The 15,814-nt window shown below is 39.0% G+C and overlaps 1 protein-coding gene across 2 annotated transcripts in view; it reads left to right on the forward strand.

The window, feature by feature from the left end:
• Positions 1-15,446, forward strand: part of slc35b3 (solute carrier family 35 member B3) — a 46,293-nt gene extending 30,847 nt beyond the window's left edge. For both annotated transcript variants that reach the window (XM_078539937.1, XM_078539939.1), the window contains 4 exons: positions 4,203-4,295; positions 7,785-7,896; positions 10,809-10,878; positions 12,039-15,446. In XM_078539937.1, the coding sequence (XP_078396063.1) occupies positions 4,203-4,295; positions 7,785-7,896; positions 10,809-10,878; positions 12,039-12,186 (423 nt within the window). In that variant the 3' untranslated portion in view covers positions 12,187-15,446. The remainder of the gene's footprint in view (positions 1-4,202; positions 4,296-7,784; positions 7,897-10,808; positions 10,879-12,038) is intronic.
• The last annotated feature ends 368 nt before the right edge of the window (positions 15,447-15,814 follow it).

The raw sequence follows: 15,814 nt of genomic DNA on the forward strand, positions 1-15,814 counted from the left end.
AAGTCTAATGGAGTCTTTTTAAAATCTTGCCATCTACAAATAAGATATTCAACAAGTTTATAAAGCTAAATGGGTAGAGATGGACCCTGAAGTTATGACATAGGCTTATAATTTACAAATGCTTAAATTTGTTTGAAATCCTTGACTATGCCATATAAATGTGAGTATTGAGAACATATGCCTAATGACTGTCAATTTTTATTTTCTAATCAAAAATGGAATTAGCCACATCTAGATTCCTGACGTGTGACTGTTGGACAATGCTGAAGCAGGTCTCCAGAATAGGTGTTCTGTGTTACAGCAGTAGTTTTTTGTTTTTTGTTTTTATCATTATTATTCATCCTTACTGAGATAATTTAATAGGCCTTTTGTTCCCATTGTTACTGCAAGAAATACGCAGCTGCACAAAAAGTAACCTGCTGTCTGGAAATTATGGGGGAAAACAAAAATTTTCAAAATACATAGTAAGTCAGCATAAGAAAAAACAGATTAAATCGGGTTAAAACCCTTGTCATTTTACAGTATTATAATTCAGCCCTTGTCTAGTAAATGATGACTTGTAATAATGTGCAGTGAAGTAGGCTGACTAGCTGTGAGTGAATTTACATAGTACAATCATGCAGAAAAAGTCTTGAAGAACAAAATGAATAACCCAAGTGCTCAATTCAGATTTATGATAATAGGTTTGAAAACTACTGGATTGATAATATTATGCTTCACCAGCTCATGATGTCTGGATTAGCCAGTATAAAGCGTACTCACCAACACTATTAGAAATATGGAAGGCTCTCCCTGATCTACTGCTGTGGTAAAGAGCAATAATGAAGTAATGAAAGTACAATTCAAGTTATCCCTCCTCCCTCCCAGTAATTTCGAGAAAATATATTTTTAAGAAGCTCAGTTAATTGTTCAGCTGCTCAAATATAATGATTTCCTTTTAGAATTTTGTGAAATATTTGGTTTGATGTTTGAGCAGTTGTATCAATTGTTTTGTTTTTTCTTCCCCTGCTCCCAGTATTTCTCCACTTATTGCATTAACTTCCCTTTTGAAGACCATTGGTGTCACCTCTGCTGACATCTCCAGACCTAGGCTGGTATTTCTCTGTGGTAACCCAGAGATGTGGGTGGGTGGCTGCTGCTGTCTGACCGTCCTCTGTACCACTGTATGTTATTTTAAGCGCCCTCACCTTTCTGGTTAGTTTGATGTATGTAACTGAAGACCTACTTTCCTGAAGAAAATAAGAGAATGTTAATCGGCATTGTGTTCTTGCTAGATATCATTCTTCTAAGTGCTTAAAAAAAAAATTCTCTGCTCCATTGAGACAGGTTGAGAAATTCAATTATTGGATATGTGTAGCAAAACAAAACAAAAAATCTAAACTTGAACATGAGGACTGAACAATTCTACAAAATGAGAGGAGGCACAATTTTAAGTGAAATTGAGAAGCTGTTAAGGATGCGTTGTTGTTGAATTTATTAAGTTATTGAATATGGTATGATCTCTTTTTCAAAAAAAGGGAAAAATCTCAATGTGTAAGTTTGTTAAAATTGAGGGCAGTCCAGCCTGATGGATGACCTTGCAAAATTGTCAACCAATCACTCCTTCAGTATTGTTAGAAATTCCTTGCACCATAATTGTATACTAGATGGCATTCTGAAAAGCTGCAACGAACCGCAAAAACAAAACTGTGGCTCAAATGATGACCGCAAATGTTGCTGTCGAATAGAAGTTACTTTTGTCTGTACCGGTATTGAGGAAAGCTGGCCAACAGTCCCTTTAGATTGTGATCTGTAGTGATCTTCCCCCAGTCTCTTTTATATACCATTCCCCTTTCATTAAAAATCTTCTTTCAGCCTGAGGGTAATTCCACAAAAGATTTAAGAATGTAGGTAGAGCCACAATGGCAGCTCCTGTGATTCCCCCCATGAGTACCTGACTATACACCTCTCTCTCCTTCTTCCTTCAGTGCATTATGTTGGTCCTCGTCCTTCTATGACAATTCTCCAGATGATTCAAGTCCTTCTATGTTTTAAAAAAAACAAATGTAAGATCAGTGGTTCTCAAATTGCAGTCTGCAGATCACTGCCTGCGGAGACCCTCCAAGAAGTCCATGACAAAGGGCAGCTTTATGGGTAGGCACCATGGTCAAGAGTAAAAGACCCCCCACGACGGGCTCCTGCATTCGCCAGGTCCGTGCACACTGACCCCTCTACCTGGGCAATGTTTCCCCGATGTTCTCGTTCCCTGAGTGCCTTCTCCATATCCTGCCTTCTGTGTTTCTGGTCACTACATGCTCCTGCCAAGTATAGACTCTGCAGTGAGAAGCCAGCATACCCATCTCAGATATATGTAAGCAAGTAACTGTTCAGTTAAAAACAGTATCAAGGCACTCTTTAAATATGGCACTCTTCATATTATGATTATTATGTAATATTGAGATTTAGAAGGGGAGTCCATGATTACTCATCCTTCAACCAAAAAAAATATTTGAGAACCACTGGGCTGGATAATGAGCACTGTCCTGTTAAAGTGTGTTATGACCATTGCAGTTGGTAAAGCGGAGTTATTTTTTAAAATCCCAGAGGGAAACTTTAAACAACTGTCATAACCAATAACACTTAAAGTTATGTTTGAGTTGTGACTCTAAACTCAGGAATCAGACCACTAGTTCTCGAGGTTTTACATTAAACTAAATGAAACATTTTATTAATTTACATAGGTTAAAATATATGTACACATGGCTACAAATTGCTACTATCATAACTTATAACAAATTCCCAAACTAACCTCCATTAAGGCAATAGCAACTCATAGGCCGGAAACTTACCTATGTTGGGCAGGGGCGGGCGCAGAGCTGATCGCCGCCCGCAATTGGCTGCATGCTGCCATTTTACATGGGTTGGCCAATTAAGGCCCGCCCAGTGTGACGCACGGCTGGTAGCGCTCAGCGCTACCTGTGTGGGTGGTGGGAGGAGGGAGAGTCAGGGCCTGCACTCTTTCGCGCATGCACGTGAAAGAGCACAGCAATCTCCCTGAGGCACCAAGCTGCCTCAGGGAGATTAAGTTGATGTTAAAATAATTAAAACATTTAAAAAGTTATCTAAACATGCCCCCTCATGTGACAGTGTCACCAGTGCCACCAACCTTAGGGTTGGATGGGCAGCACTGTTAATTGGCTTAATTAGTTTCCTAATGGCCTTAATAGGCCTTTACTGTCTCTGGCGCGCGCCCGCCGAACGAAAGATCTAAATGACGCGTGATGACGGCGGGACGCACGCCCGACGTCATCTCGTGTCATTTTGCACCTTGGCATGTTGGGCCTGCCCTCACACGTTGATGGCAATATTCTGGCCATAGACTTAACCAAACACCAGGCCAAAGCATTTTCACCTGACAAATTCAAAATGAGGTTCTTTTCAAGCCAGTTGGAGGCTTGCAGCTGCCTTTTGATCTTACATTACCTCTGCCTGCACACCCGAAAACTACTGAAGTTATACCTACCACCACTGATTGAATTCAAATTCTCATTGTCTCACCAGTCTCTTTGAACCTTACCTTTAACAATGAAACCCCTTTCATAATACCAATTTTATTAGTAATATATATAAACATATTGCTTGGTAGCTGCTAGAAAGGCGTCAAGTTTTCACCACACTTCTTGAATGCTCTATTCAAAAAATGCAAATGCACGCTATCTCGCTTACATCTCAAAACTAGTACATATCAAAGCACCCAGACTAGCTGGCTTTAATCCAATTAAGACAGACCCGCAGACTAAACCTCTATTTTAAAAGAAAAATATTCTCCAAAATAGTATATTCATTAATAGCTTCATGACAAGTATACATCATTAAATACATGACCACTAGTTGTGCGCAAACCTGCTACAGTTGTTGGAGTTTATTTTATTTGGCAAACTTGTAGGAGGGATCGGAAATTAGCTTTTTGGGGTATTTCGTGCCAATGAAGTACTCCAGTAATTTAATATGCTTTAACTTAGAAAGTAAGTCAGGTCAGAACCATGTTAAAACAATTTTAGATGTTTGCTATTTGGCATCTTCACTGCCTATTATTTATCACTTGCACCCATTCTCTGATTTATTATATCAGTATGTGTTTGCTTGCAAAATTTCTGCATTCATTTTGAGCAGCTACATATCCAAGGTTGTTGATGCACGTATTTGTCTCCTCTTGTTTCTAGGTTTTATATTCCTATTCGATAGGTTTTCTGTATATATTAATGGGTTTGTTTTGTACCCATGGACTGAGCCCTGCTTTTGCCTTTTGTTCAAGGGTAAGTGTGTTCAACTTTGTACTCTTAACTAATGTGTGCTTTTAAATCTGTTCACATTAAGTTCCAACAAAAAAAATTTCAAGGAATAATATTTATGGTCATCCAAGTGGACATTTATGACTAAATGAGCTGAACTCCATAATCCAGGACCCATTTCAAACACTGCTTTTTAGCCTAACCATTCATTTTATTTTTCCCATCTACAGTATAACAATTGAAATGGAGTATGGCTAAAAAGGGGTTTTAATAAATTAGGATTTTCCGTGTTGCTTTTTTCATTATTATTATTATTACTATGTAGAAACTCCCTACACTGATACATGCTATGTTATGAATACTACTTTATATGGCTTGACAAAAATGGAGCACATAATATTGGTGAATTAGTTTAATCCAATGATTCATTATTTTCCATTTTATCACCCTCCTAACTTTCTCACCTTTGCCCTGTGGGACAATGATTTTTGCTGGGATAGGGTTCCGTTGATACTGGCAACTCTTGGGTACTTTGCCGAAATGGCGATATTACTAGCTAGATATTGTTTATGTAAAAGGATCCCCAGTTGGGACGAAGGCATCATAGCTGACCCTGACTTCTGTTCAAATGCACATTCCAAAAAGTGTCTTTGGATAGTAAATGAGCGCAAGAGCTGAAACCATAGATCAAATCAATACAGACTGGGAATTGAACAAGATTTTCCTGTCTCTATGGCCAGGATTTTTCAGTCAGCGGCGGGGGCGGGCCTGACACACCAGCGCGTAAAATGATGCACGATGACATCGGGTGTGCATCCTGCTGTCTCGTGATGTTTCGTTCAGCAAGTGTGCGCCTGAATCAACTATACGCCTGCCGATAATTGAAAGGCCTATTAAGGCCATTAACTAGATAATTAATTTCAAGTTTACACTGCCTGTCCAACCTTGCGATTGACAGGCAGGCTAACAGGCCAAGCGGCCTTTACATTTTTAGGAAACCTCATCCATGAGCAGGATGAGGTTTCCCAAAGCTTTTACAAATGACATAAAAAGTTTTTCTGAAAATTAAAAACATGTCCCATCTCATGTGACTGTGTCACCTGAGGGGGACATGTTTCAATAAATTTTTATTACATTTACTTATGTTTTTCAAAAGCGCTTTAATCTTCCTGAGGTAGCGCTCAGCACTGCCGCTCATGTATTATGGTGGACAAGCCTTAATTGGTCGGCCCGCGTAAAATAGCAGTGCGGAGCCGATTGTGGGCGATGGTCGGCTCTGCGACCGCTCCCAGCCGAGCCCGCCCGACGCAGGAAAAATTCAGGCCTATGGGTAAATATGGTATTTGATTCATTGCACAAGACCTTCGAGGAACTATTTGGTTTTGGTACAAATTTTAAGATAAATTCAGGCTACCAAAGGTCATTCACACAAGACTATTAAATGTTCAAAGAAAAATTTTAGCGTGGGCTAAATTTGAACCCATGATTGAACTCCATCATTAAGTTCCTCTGTTGGTCTATCCGCAGGAAGCTTCTTTTGTTGTTGAATCTGCAACTACTGCTTCACAGTTTAGGGCATTTCTACATTCTGATTCATGCTTTGTGATATGTACATTTTTTGAAAGACTTATTTTACTGCTGTTCAATGAGAAATATTGTATGTATTGTAAAATGTCTCTGAGTGCACAGAATTATACATTATAAAAATTCTACATTAAATATGACAAATTGTCAAGTAAGCAAAATTCCTTTAAACACCTCTAAAACTACTAAGGCAACTGGTTGAAAGGGATCCCCTAAGGTAATATTTCTGCAACAAGATCAAAGCCATAATTTTGCGATTTAAGAAATTGTTTTTTTTTAAATTCTATTACACTTCCTTAGAAAATAATTTTGTAAAGTATATAAAGGGTTCAGCCCTTCAAATGTAAAAGTACTGAAGTGACCAACAGTTTGAAGTAATTGTGAAAATTTCCATTTCTAGAGCCCTAATATTCAAACACACAGTAAATCCGATTTATGAATATACAAAAAAACGAAAGATTGGCCCCATTCATCCTGGCATGGTGTGACTTCTGCATATCATCTTCCTGTTATTTCACTTTTCCTCTCATCTGTGCAGTCATGCAATCTACTGGACGAAGCAAAAAAAACTAATGTTTCTTACTGAAAAATGGCATTCAGTACAATAAATAAATTGTTGATAGCCTGTGCACTATTAAACATTCCAGCCTAGTAAGACTGCCAGTATGGTTTTCAGCATGGCCATTCCACTTGTGATTGTAGCTTATGATACACATCTTTGAAATTCTACTGTTGAATAATAATTGTCACTGCATTAGGCATCTCCAAAGCTTTTAATGAGATCTGATACTGTACATTTATTAAGAGTTTATCATGTGCTTTTCCACTAAAGCAACGATCACCTCAATTTATTGAGCTTCATCCACTCCTTTTCTGATTCTTTTATAGCAATCAGGTTATATCGATTGCATGACCTCCTTGAGTGTACAATTTTTTTTTCTTTCACGGTACATTGCTTGAATCCATATCCTTCAATGGGGCATATTTTACATTTCAGTAGTGCCCATGTGCACCAGTCTACACCAGGCATTACTGAGCTGAAAAGGGGACAGACCTGTAACTCTGGACATCTGTTCATTTTGTAAACTCCTGCCTATTTCATTATAATATAATGATGTTAAGAGATGCTATTATACCATTTTCATCTAATTCTATTTAAGAGACTGGTGCAAAACCTCCAACCTGCCCATTTCTAGTTTTAACAAAGGCAGGGCAGGGGGTTGGGCAACCAGTCCTCTCCCAGGAGGCACCTTGTCCACTTAAGTATTATAACGAGCTGCATGCCACACATTTAACCTGCCTTCTAGATTTAACCCTGGCCAGCTGGGTTTCCTGGGCTTTGGAAAAAATCTGGCAGCTAAAGGGCAGTGAGGACTGCACCGTAGAAAAATGTAAGTGCCGTTACAACGTTGTTTGTAGGCCAGGAGGAGTAGAAGTGCTTCGTCCTGCTCACACTGGTCCTAAGCTTTACCTTCTTCCCTGTCTGCAATTGCTGTCCCCCTCCTCTCGCTGTATTGTCCGCTTGTAAAATTTAAGAACTTTTGTGCAGTTTCCTACTCTTTTCTGTGAAAAATGTTGCCATAAACTACAATCTTTTAAACTCAAACTGCTAATCATCTGCCACTGACTTAACTGGTCATGTATTATTTCAACCTTGGTGATGTACTGCCAATCCATCTGTACTATCCTACTGCACACCTTATCCTATCACCATAAACTGGCAACTATTGATTTTTTTTTAACCAAGGACAAGAACAGATAATTGGTGTTACTGACTTGGAAAATTTATTCTTAGAGAATGCCACTTGTGCACGTTTTTAGCTTTTTAAATGTACAATGTCAGCCTATAACATGGTGTGCTAGGTACTGTTAATCTCTGTGGTTTTGGGGTCATTGATAAGCTATGATTTCTGTTTCCATGTTTTGCAGCATCCTGTGCAGACGTATGGTTATGCATTTATGTTTTCATTGACTGGATATTTTGGAATTTCCTTTGTACTAGCTTTGATAAAGCTGTTTGGTGCACTTGTTGCTGTAACAGGTAATATACACCTCACACATTGTTCATCAGAAAGGCAAGCTAAAATTGGAAATCCTTTAAGTCCTTGTTTCAACTGAAAGTATGATTTGGAGCCTCTGCCTGCGAGGCTACTGTAACCTTAAATAAAAACTTAATAGAAACTTTGTTTTTCCTCTTTTGCTAAAATTGTACATGTAGTGCACAAATTTTGCAAGGTTACATAAAATCTGTGAAGCAGCTAATGCTAGATCCCAAGTTTCAATCACTTTTTCTTAAACAAAACCCCAGTTTCACAGTAACCGTCATTTCTCTTTCTCTGCATCCATTATAAACAGCTAGGATAGGCCAGAATGTTCTTGTATTCCACCATAGACAAAAATCAAACAACCTTCCTTTAAGATGTTATGGTAGTGAAATGATGGCTACTTGTCATGCATGTGTCCTTTCCCACACTAGCACCATATGAAAGAATTGCACCCTTATTAATTTTTCAAAGTTGGAGGATGATGCTCCATGTAATGCATGTTTCTTAAATTTTTTTCTGTTCCTCTCAAAGTGAATTAATCTCATCAAAATCTCTGTCTAAAGCCCCCGGCATGCTTAACACTTTGTGCCTGATGTACGGCCCCTGCTGTGTTGCCAGCTGCTGATACTTGTTCATCAGTCTGACAACCTGTTTTACACGCCTGATGTTCTTCCCAATACTAGTTGGTTCTGACCAATCAAATATTAAAAAGCAGCTTGTTATAAGCTGATGCCAGTTGTTCAATACAACTTCGCACTACACGAATAAGCCAAACCAAAATGTTGGTTATCAGGACCATTGAGAGACTGTGACTCATTTGCGTCGTATATAAGTAATTGGCTCCAAGATGAGAGACTGTTGCTCCCTATTACCACTAAATATTATGGAGGCAATGATGCTGCTTGAAACCAACCTATTCAGAGGTATATCTGCCTGAAAACCAATATCTCAGCAGCCAGGACTGTTAACTCCTTGCTTTTAGATTCCCCTATTTTCTGGCCATGTTGGAGGCTACTCATACTGTTTCCTGTAACAACTGGGAGATATGCTCATCCTCAATATGATGTCACCTGGGAAAACAGCTGGTGTTTATTACTGTTGAAAGTAGTGGGACTTTGTGTTTTGGGGTTTGATTCCATCAGCTTTTCAGCTTGTGTCTTCTCCATGAGTAATACAGTCCTCATCCAAACTACCTGCTTGTAGCCCCACCAGTCAAAGTGCTAGAGTGCCTGGATGGAGACAAGTGCAGAGACTCATGGCGGGGAGGGGAAAGGTGGCCTAGGGTTGGGGGGTGGTGGTGGTGGGGTCATTGTGCTTTGAAGGCCAGGCAGGAGGGAGCACCTGGGGGTGCCTGATTTGATACTGGAGGCTCTCCCCACCCTCCACCACACCTGAGGCCCTACAAACCTACCGACAGGGGTGGTGGGGACAACAACATTTAAATTTCTGCCCATGGAGTTGAGCTTCTAGGTTTCCAGCTCAAAGCACCCAAAATCAGCAAACCAGTGCAAAAGATCAAGAAGATTCAAGTGCAAGTTAGACCCTGAGTTGTTGTAATCATTTGTGCAGGTTTATAAAGTCAACCTTGCCCACAAAACTGGCCCTACCCTAATTAATTAATCACCATTGTGAAGTTCTGCTAATTGCAACTGTTTGCGGGCCTTCAAGAAGGCTCTTAAAATTTAGCACATTTTTTAGGTACAAAGGCATAAATGACACATCTTAAGTTTTTAAATATTAAAAAAATAATTTTCTGACTAGTGTGTGCCAGTTAAATAGAAAATGGTTCTGTATAGACTTTTAAAGTAATTTTCAGTCATTTTAAATCAGGTTACAGGTGGTGGACTGGACTCTCTTTTAAAAATGCTTATTTCTTGTGATAAAGCTGAAAATGTACTTATTAATAGAGCTGCACCAGGTTACCGCTCTTGTATATACAGCAGCACAGGATATTTTTTAAAGGAGAAAAAAAAATGTTTTTTTTTACAACACTGCCTGATTGTACTGATTCATTGAAAATTTTACATTTGTTAGTGTGCTTAATAAATCTGAGTGGAAACTTGGATCATAACTTCACCTTAGAAAACTAGAGTAGTGTTGATGGCAATTGGTCCCCAAGATTGCACCCAAAGCAGAAAGTCTACCTCAATGAGTACAATCTTGAAATTTGCTGACAATGCAGCATAACAGCGAATGATGAGGAGGACTGTGAAAGGCTTAAGGTAGACAGGTTGGTGGAATGGCCAGGCAGGTGTCAAGTGCAAAGTCCATGTGGATAAGTTTGATACATTTCGGGAGGAGAAACAAGTAAAAGATACAGAAGGGTATGGATGAACAGAGACACCTGAGAGTTCAAACACATAACTCACTAAAAGTGAGTGCAGCCAGATGAGGAAGTAACGGCCAACAGCATTCTGGGTTTTTTAAAATAGGAACAGAGCGGAAAGAGATTTAGAGTACTATGTACGTTTTGGGCACTTTAATATTGAATGGTACATTGAAGCCATCAAGATTACCCTACCACAAAAATGAGCACATACTGGACTGGATTGCATCTTCTGTGCTGTAACATCCATGGCTCTTTCATCATGCAATCCAACTAATACTGGTCCACATTGAAGTGGGGTTGAAATCAATTGTACAGTTGAACTTACTGTTGCAAGCTAGAAAAGCAGTGCTTCTTTTAGAAATTTCATAGGCCGCCAATAATTTTGTTTATAGTGCTATTCATTCACTTGACAAGCATGGATGTCTCATTGTTAATTATCCGCCAACTGATTTGAAACTTGGAATTTTAAGCTTTTCACAGAAGTGTTCAGAAAATGACTCCCCAGTTTTTTTTCATTATCTTTGTAGCTTAAAAAAAATTTCTGAATAGAGGTGAACATCTGTTTTTATTTATTTGCAGTAACCACTGGAAGAAAAGCAATGACAATTGGGCTTTCATTTTTGTTCTTTTCAAAGCCTTTTACCTTTCAGTAAGTAAACCTTCATTTTGTGCAAACAACATGATCAGCAAGTGCCTTGCTAATTGTTTGAAATTGCATATACTTCTGCGAGACCACGGGAGCAAGAATACAGTATGATATTAGACTCTGCTTCAAGTAACTACAAGCAAATGCCCAAATAGGTACGGTGGTCCTGGCTAAGCAAGCAGTGAGATGCTTAACAGTATCTTGTCGTTAACCATTTTCATGGAGTAGTCCCACCTACCAGTAATTTCTCCATAACTCTCCATTCCATTTTCTCTAGAGACACATCAGGTAGGATTTTCAAAAGGGACCGGAAAAGGAGCAGGCACACCTTCAAAAGGGACCGGAAAAGGAGCAGGCACACCTTTAAATTGGCACTCCTGGATGACGGTTCAGTGTCTCAGCGTCTCCAGGATGCTCTGGAATTTTCAAGATGGGTGGGTGGGGTGCCAGGAACCTGCTTGCTTCCAATTAACAGCCTGTTAAGTTATTTGGGGAGCTTGTTAATGGGTCAGGGAGAGCTAGCGGACTATTTTCAATTCATATTTGTGTGTGCCGTGAGGCTGCTGCCCCTGCACTGCTGCTCCCTGTTTTCAGCAGGCCCTATCATGGTTGCCATCTGCCTTGCTCCTGGTACTCTTCACACTACTCCTGGTAACACTCGGTGCCCCTAATTAGGTGCCAAACACGCCGTTGGCTAAATTAGGGCATTTACATTTGAAGATTGCCGCATCTGCATCTCTCACGCAATGCATCGGGCCAGGACCTGAAAATTATCGAGATTGAAAATCAAGCCCTTTGTTTCTTGCTCTTGGGATGAATAAGTTCCATCTCTTTCTCCTAGCTTCCTAATTTTAACTTTGTCCTTTGGTGTTTGAATCCTTCACCATAGTGAACAATTTGCCTGGATCAATTTTGTCAATCCTTTTTGTTGTAAGTTATTTAGGTTTGCTTCTATCCCACTCCTGGCTCTCTCCATTCATTTTGGAGGTGGGGAGCACCTTTTGGGTGTGGAAATACAGGAATACTGCTAATGGGTAAACTTGTCAGAAGCCTCTGATATTTGCTGACATTGAGATGGTATTCTCAGGATTTAACCTTTAACTGTGAGCACTACAGATTCTATCAATTCGTACAATACTAATTATACTTTTTTTCTCTTTAAGCTACATATGGTCAGGTCTTGTGGTCATCCTTGGTATCTTCCTAAATATTTACAGCAAAAATATGGACAAAATCCAGCTGCCATCACTGCTTGATCTTTGGAATGTAATCAAGAAAAAACAAATGAGGTCAATGTCCCAGACTGTGTAGAGCCCACGGCAGTATCCACTATTGGGATTTGGTCAGACCAAGCAGTCATTAGTTGACTGAGTGAGGACATTCTGCAGCAGTAGACCTGTGAGATCGACCCATGATACGCATGCGACTGATGACTTTAGTTTTGCTGAAAAGCAAATTTGACTAGTCAACAATGGGGAAAATATGAACAGCACAGGTGTGGTAAAAGGGAACAATACAAGACTTGGTCAATGTTGTGCATAATTTCACAAAGATTGTTTACTAATAATGTATGTAAAATTCCTGATTTATGAATTTCAGTCACATCGCTTGGCTTGATTCTTATTGCTTTGTAAAAGAATCAAACATGTATTCTACATTTTTTTCATTCAGTGGAAATTACTGATCAGGGCCAAATGGTTTTTAAAAAACTCCTTGTGCGTGTACAGTTTGACAAATAATTGTGTGGTACAGTAGTATTTAAAGTGATTATTTATCATGATTGTACAATTAAATATACCTCTCGAGTACACTTAATGCATCTTGATTGTACTGAGTTCCTAAATCAATGCACAGCAGTTGGAAGATGTAAAACATTGTGGTTATGAAATTTTCATTGGACAGTGACCTTAAATAGATAAATATTTCTTTATTGCACTTAATTTATTTGAGTGCAAAAAAGTGCCATGTTAAGATATGATTGCCGAACTTTGCCAAAACATTTCCTAGTGCACAGCACCTCGGGTGAAGTGTACTGCTCATCTTTTTATTAACATAAGAAAAGTCAGGGACGAGAGAAGTCCCAACTATCCCATAACAAAATCAATTTTGTGTTGTGGCCTTTATATTATTCTGATTTTGCACAATGCCTTTTTAAGCCTTTATGATTTTTGAAAAGAATGATAAATTGTATTTTAATGTGTTAGAGGTAAATGTCTTTGAATACAAAAAAAATGAAACTGAGTAAAGCATATTGCTAAACTTTTGAATTTTTTGCAGTTGCGATCTTTTTACCTTGGATTCATGCAAGTTTGCAAGATGGTCATGCCCTCCACTTATATAATCATCATTGCTGAAAAAAAGACATGTTTAAGCTTTTCGTCTTGCACTCATCAGGACACTTTGCAAGAATACCAATATAAGGAGAAAACAACAATTTAAACTATATGTGAAGAGAGTGCTGACTAGTTGGCAAGTGGACTCTGGTAGAGGCATTGCCATGGAGAATGCACCGGTGATGATGACTGACCGTTAACTGCCAAGCATTATTTGAAATTTAAACCAGCCAGCTTGACTCTGGTTGAGGCAATGTCCTGAGGAGTGAGTCAGTGAACGGCTGTCACTTATTTCGTTTAACTGAAACAGGCGCAATGTGTGTATATGTTCTTTCTTTGTAAACATCTTTGTTGGGTTCCATGAGAAACGTGTCTTCAATGGAATGACACCTAACTTCATACCCCCTCGCATTTTTCTGATATGTAGACGATACATTCGTTATATTTAAACCCACAGCTGCATGTAATAATTCCTTACATGCCCTTGTGGACTCCATCCAATGCTCAAATTCACCTTTGAAATGGAGCAGTCAAATGAACTCCCCTGCTTTGATGTAGTAGTTGAGAAACCTGCTGGGGGTTCTCTACCATGGTCTACCACAAGGCTACCTTCGCTGGTCGGGATTCTTACGGTTCCACATGTTATTAGATTGGTCTTATTGGCAACCTTGTAAATAGAGCCCAAGCCATTCTCTTACCATGTAAGCCTGATGCTGAAATAGGGCGCATCAAAGTCATCTGCAGGATAATGGTTACCCTGATCAGATCATTTAGGGCTTAAAATCTCACAAACTCATGAACAAGCCCAAGGCCATCACTTTTGACCCTGAAAAGTGCCCAGTCTACCTAAGATTACCCTGGAAAGGCAAGGTATCTCAAAATTTTGAGCAACTGGTGAAGCTAAGTGTTTCACGCTGCTACTATGCAGTAGCAACGCGAGTGGTATTCGTCACTAATAGGATGCTGCCATCAAGCCAAAAAGACATTCTGCCTAAAGACTGTTCCAAAAATTGGCGGATCGTATCAAACAGCATGCCCAAACTACCGTTTGCAACAGGCAAGATACAGGCTACCCATGCTTGCAAAGCTCAAAACAGTGTCCAACATCAAATGTGATTCCGCAATTGGATAACATTTGTTAAATAATCCTCAGAGTGCGCTAAGAATTACACTGACGACCAATTTAAGATGGTCAGTTGGCCTCACAGTATGGCGCATTTGCTTGTACTGGAAGCTACATATTAATACACAGGGCCCTGTTCTTTGCAGACAGAAAGAACATGTACACACATTGTGCCTGTTTCAGCTAAACAAAATAAGTGACAGCCATTCGCTGACTCATTGGTCAAGGCATTGCCCTGAGGAATCAGGGTCAAGATGCCAGGTTTAAATTTCAGCAATGCTTGGCAGTTAACTGTCAATCACCATCACTAGTGCATTCTGCATAGCAACGCCTCTACCAATCAGAGTCCACTTGCCAATCAATCAGCACTCTCTTCACATACAGTATAAATTGTTGTTTTCCTCATATTGGTATTCTTCAAAGCATCCCGCTGAGTGCAAGATGAAAAGCTTTGACATGTCTCTTTTCTACAGCAATATTCAAGTTCAGTACTACCAGCGAATAATCATCATTGTTTAAATGGAGCACACTTTTTTATTGCAGAATATGAACAGATTTATTTTTCATTCGGTTTAAATACAGAGTAAACTTTTCACTGTGATTGGATCTTTATCATTGAATATAAAGCATTGTATTTGAGGCCAGTATTGAAATGCAACTCCAAGTGGATAAGTAGGAAATTGTAGAAGCATGTATAGTACCAATTAAGTCTGTGTGAATACTGCTTCATTTTAGAGTGCTGAATATTTTCAGTATCTAGATCCTAGAGTAACCAAGGTTGTGGACAATTGAACTTTAGATTGTGCTGTATTGGAATCCTGCATTCTGACTGGCTAGTAATTTGACCAAACTTCACATTAAAAAACCTAGTTTTTCTTTAATTTCGAAAAATGCAATCTAAATATATATTAAGTTCAGAGTTATAAGTGCAAAAGTCACAATAATGCAGAGGGAATCTTGATTTTATATCCACTGTGTTAGGCAGATGGTTCAGATGGAAATAAGCACCAAAATGTTTCACAAACATGTCTTGTTACACAAGAAGGTTTTTAAAACTTATAGCCATGACTACCTGGTAATGGTGAAAATGAATAAAAAGTAAAATTTGATATTGATCCCCATTCCAGCACTTTTTCAATTTGCATAATTTCAAAACTTTTTAGAAAAGCTTGCACATGATATGCCTCGTGCTTCTATTTGTGACGTCTCTTTTTCTCCTCAAATAACATTTTCTTCAGTCATCACTCATTTTGTAAAGGGAAATGAAGAAAACTGTTCACGTTGAAAATTGTTACAGATTTAGCAGATCGTGGTTGATCACTGGATCATTTTAGCTAGAGATCACTACAACTTTTCAGGGAAGCATAAGTAAACTATTCAACGTAGAGACAAGTACACATGAAGTAATTTCAAGTCAGCTAAAAATTCACCTTGAATGTCTTACTCATTTATTTATCAAACCTGGCACTAGAATGCATTACTA

The sequence above is a fragment of the Cetorhinus maximus genome, chromosome 4, assembly GCF_964194155.1.
Source record: "Cetorhinus maximus chromosome 4, sCetMax3.hap1.1, whole genome shotgun sequence".
Classification (NCBI taxonomy): Eukaryota; Metazoa; Chordata; class Chondrichthyes; order Lamniformes; family Cetorhinidae; genus Cetorhinus; species Cetorhinus maximus.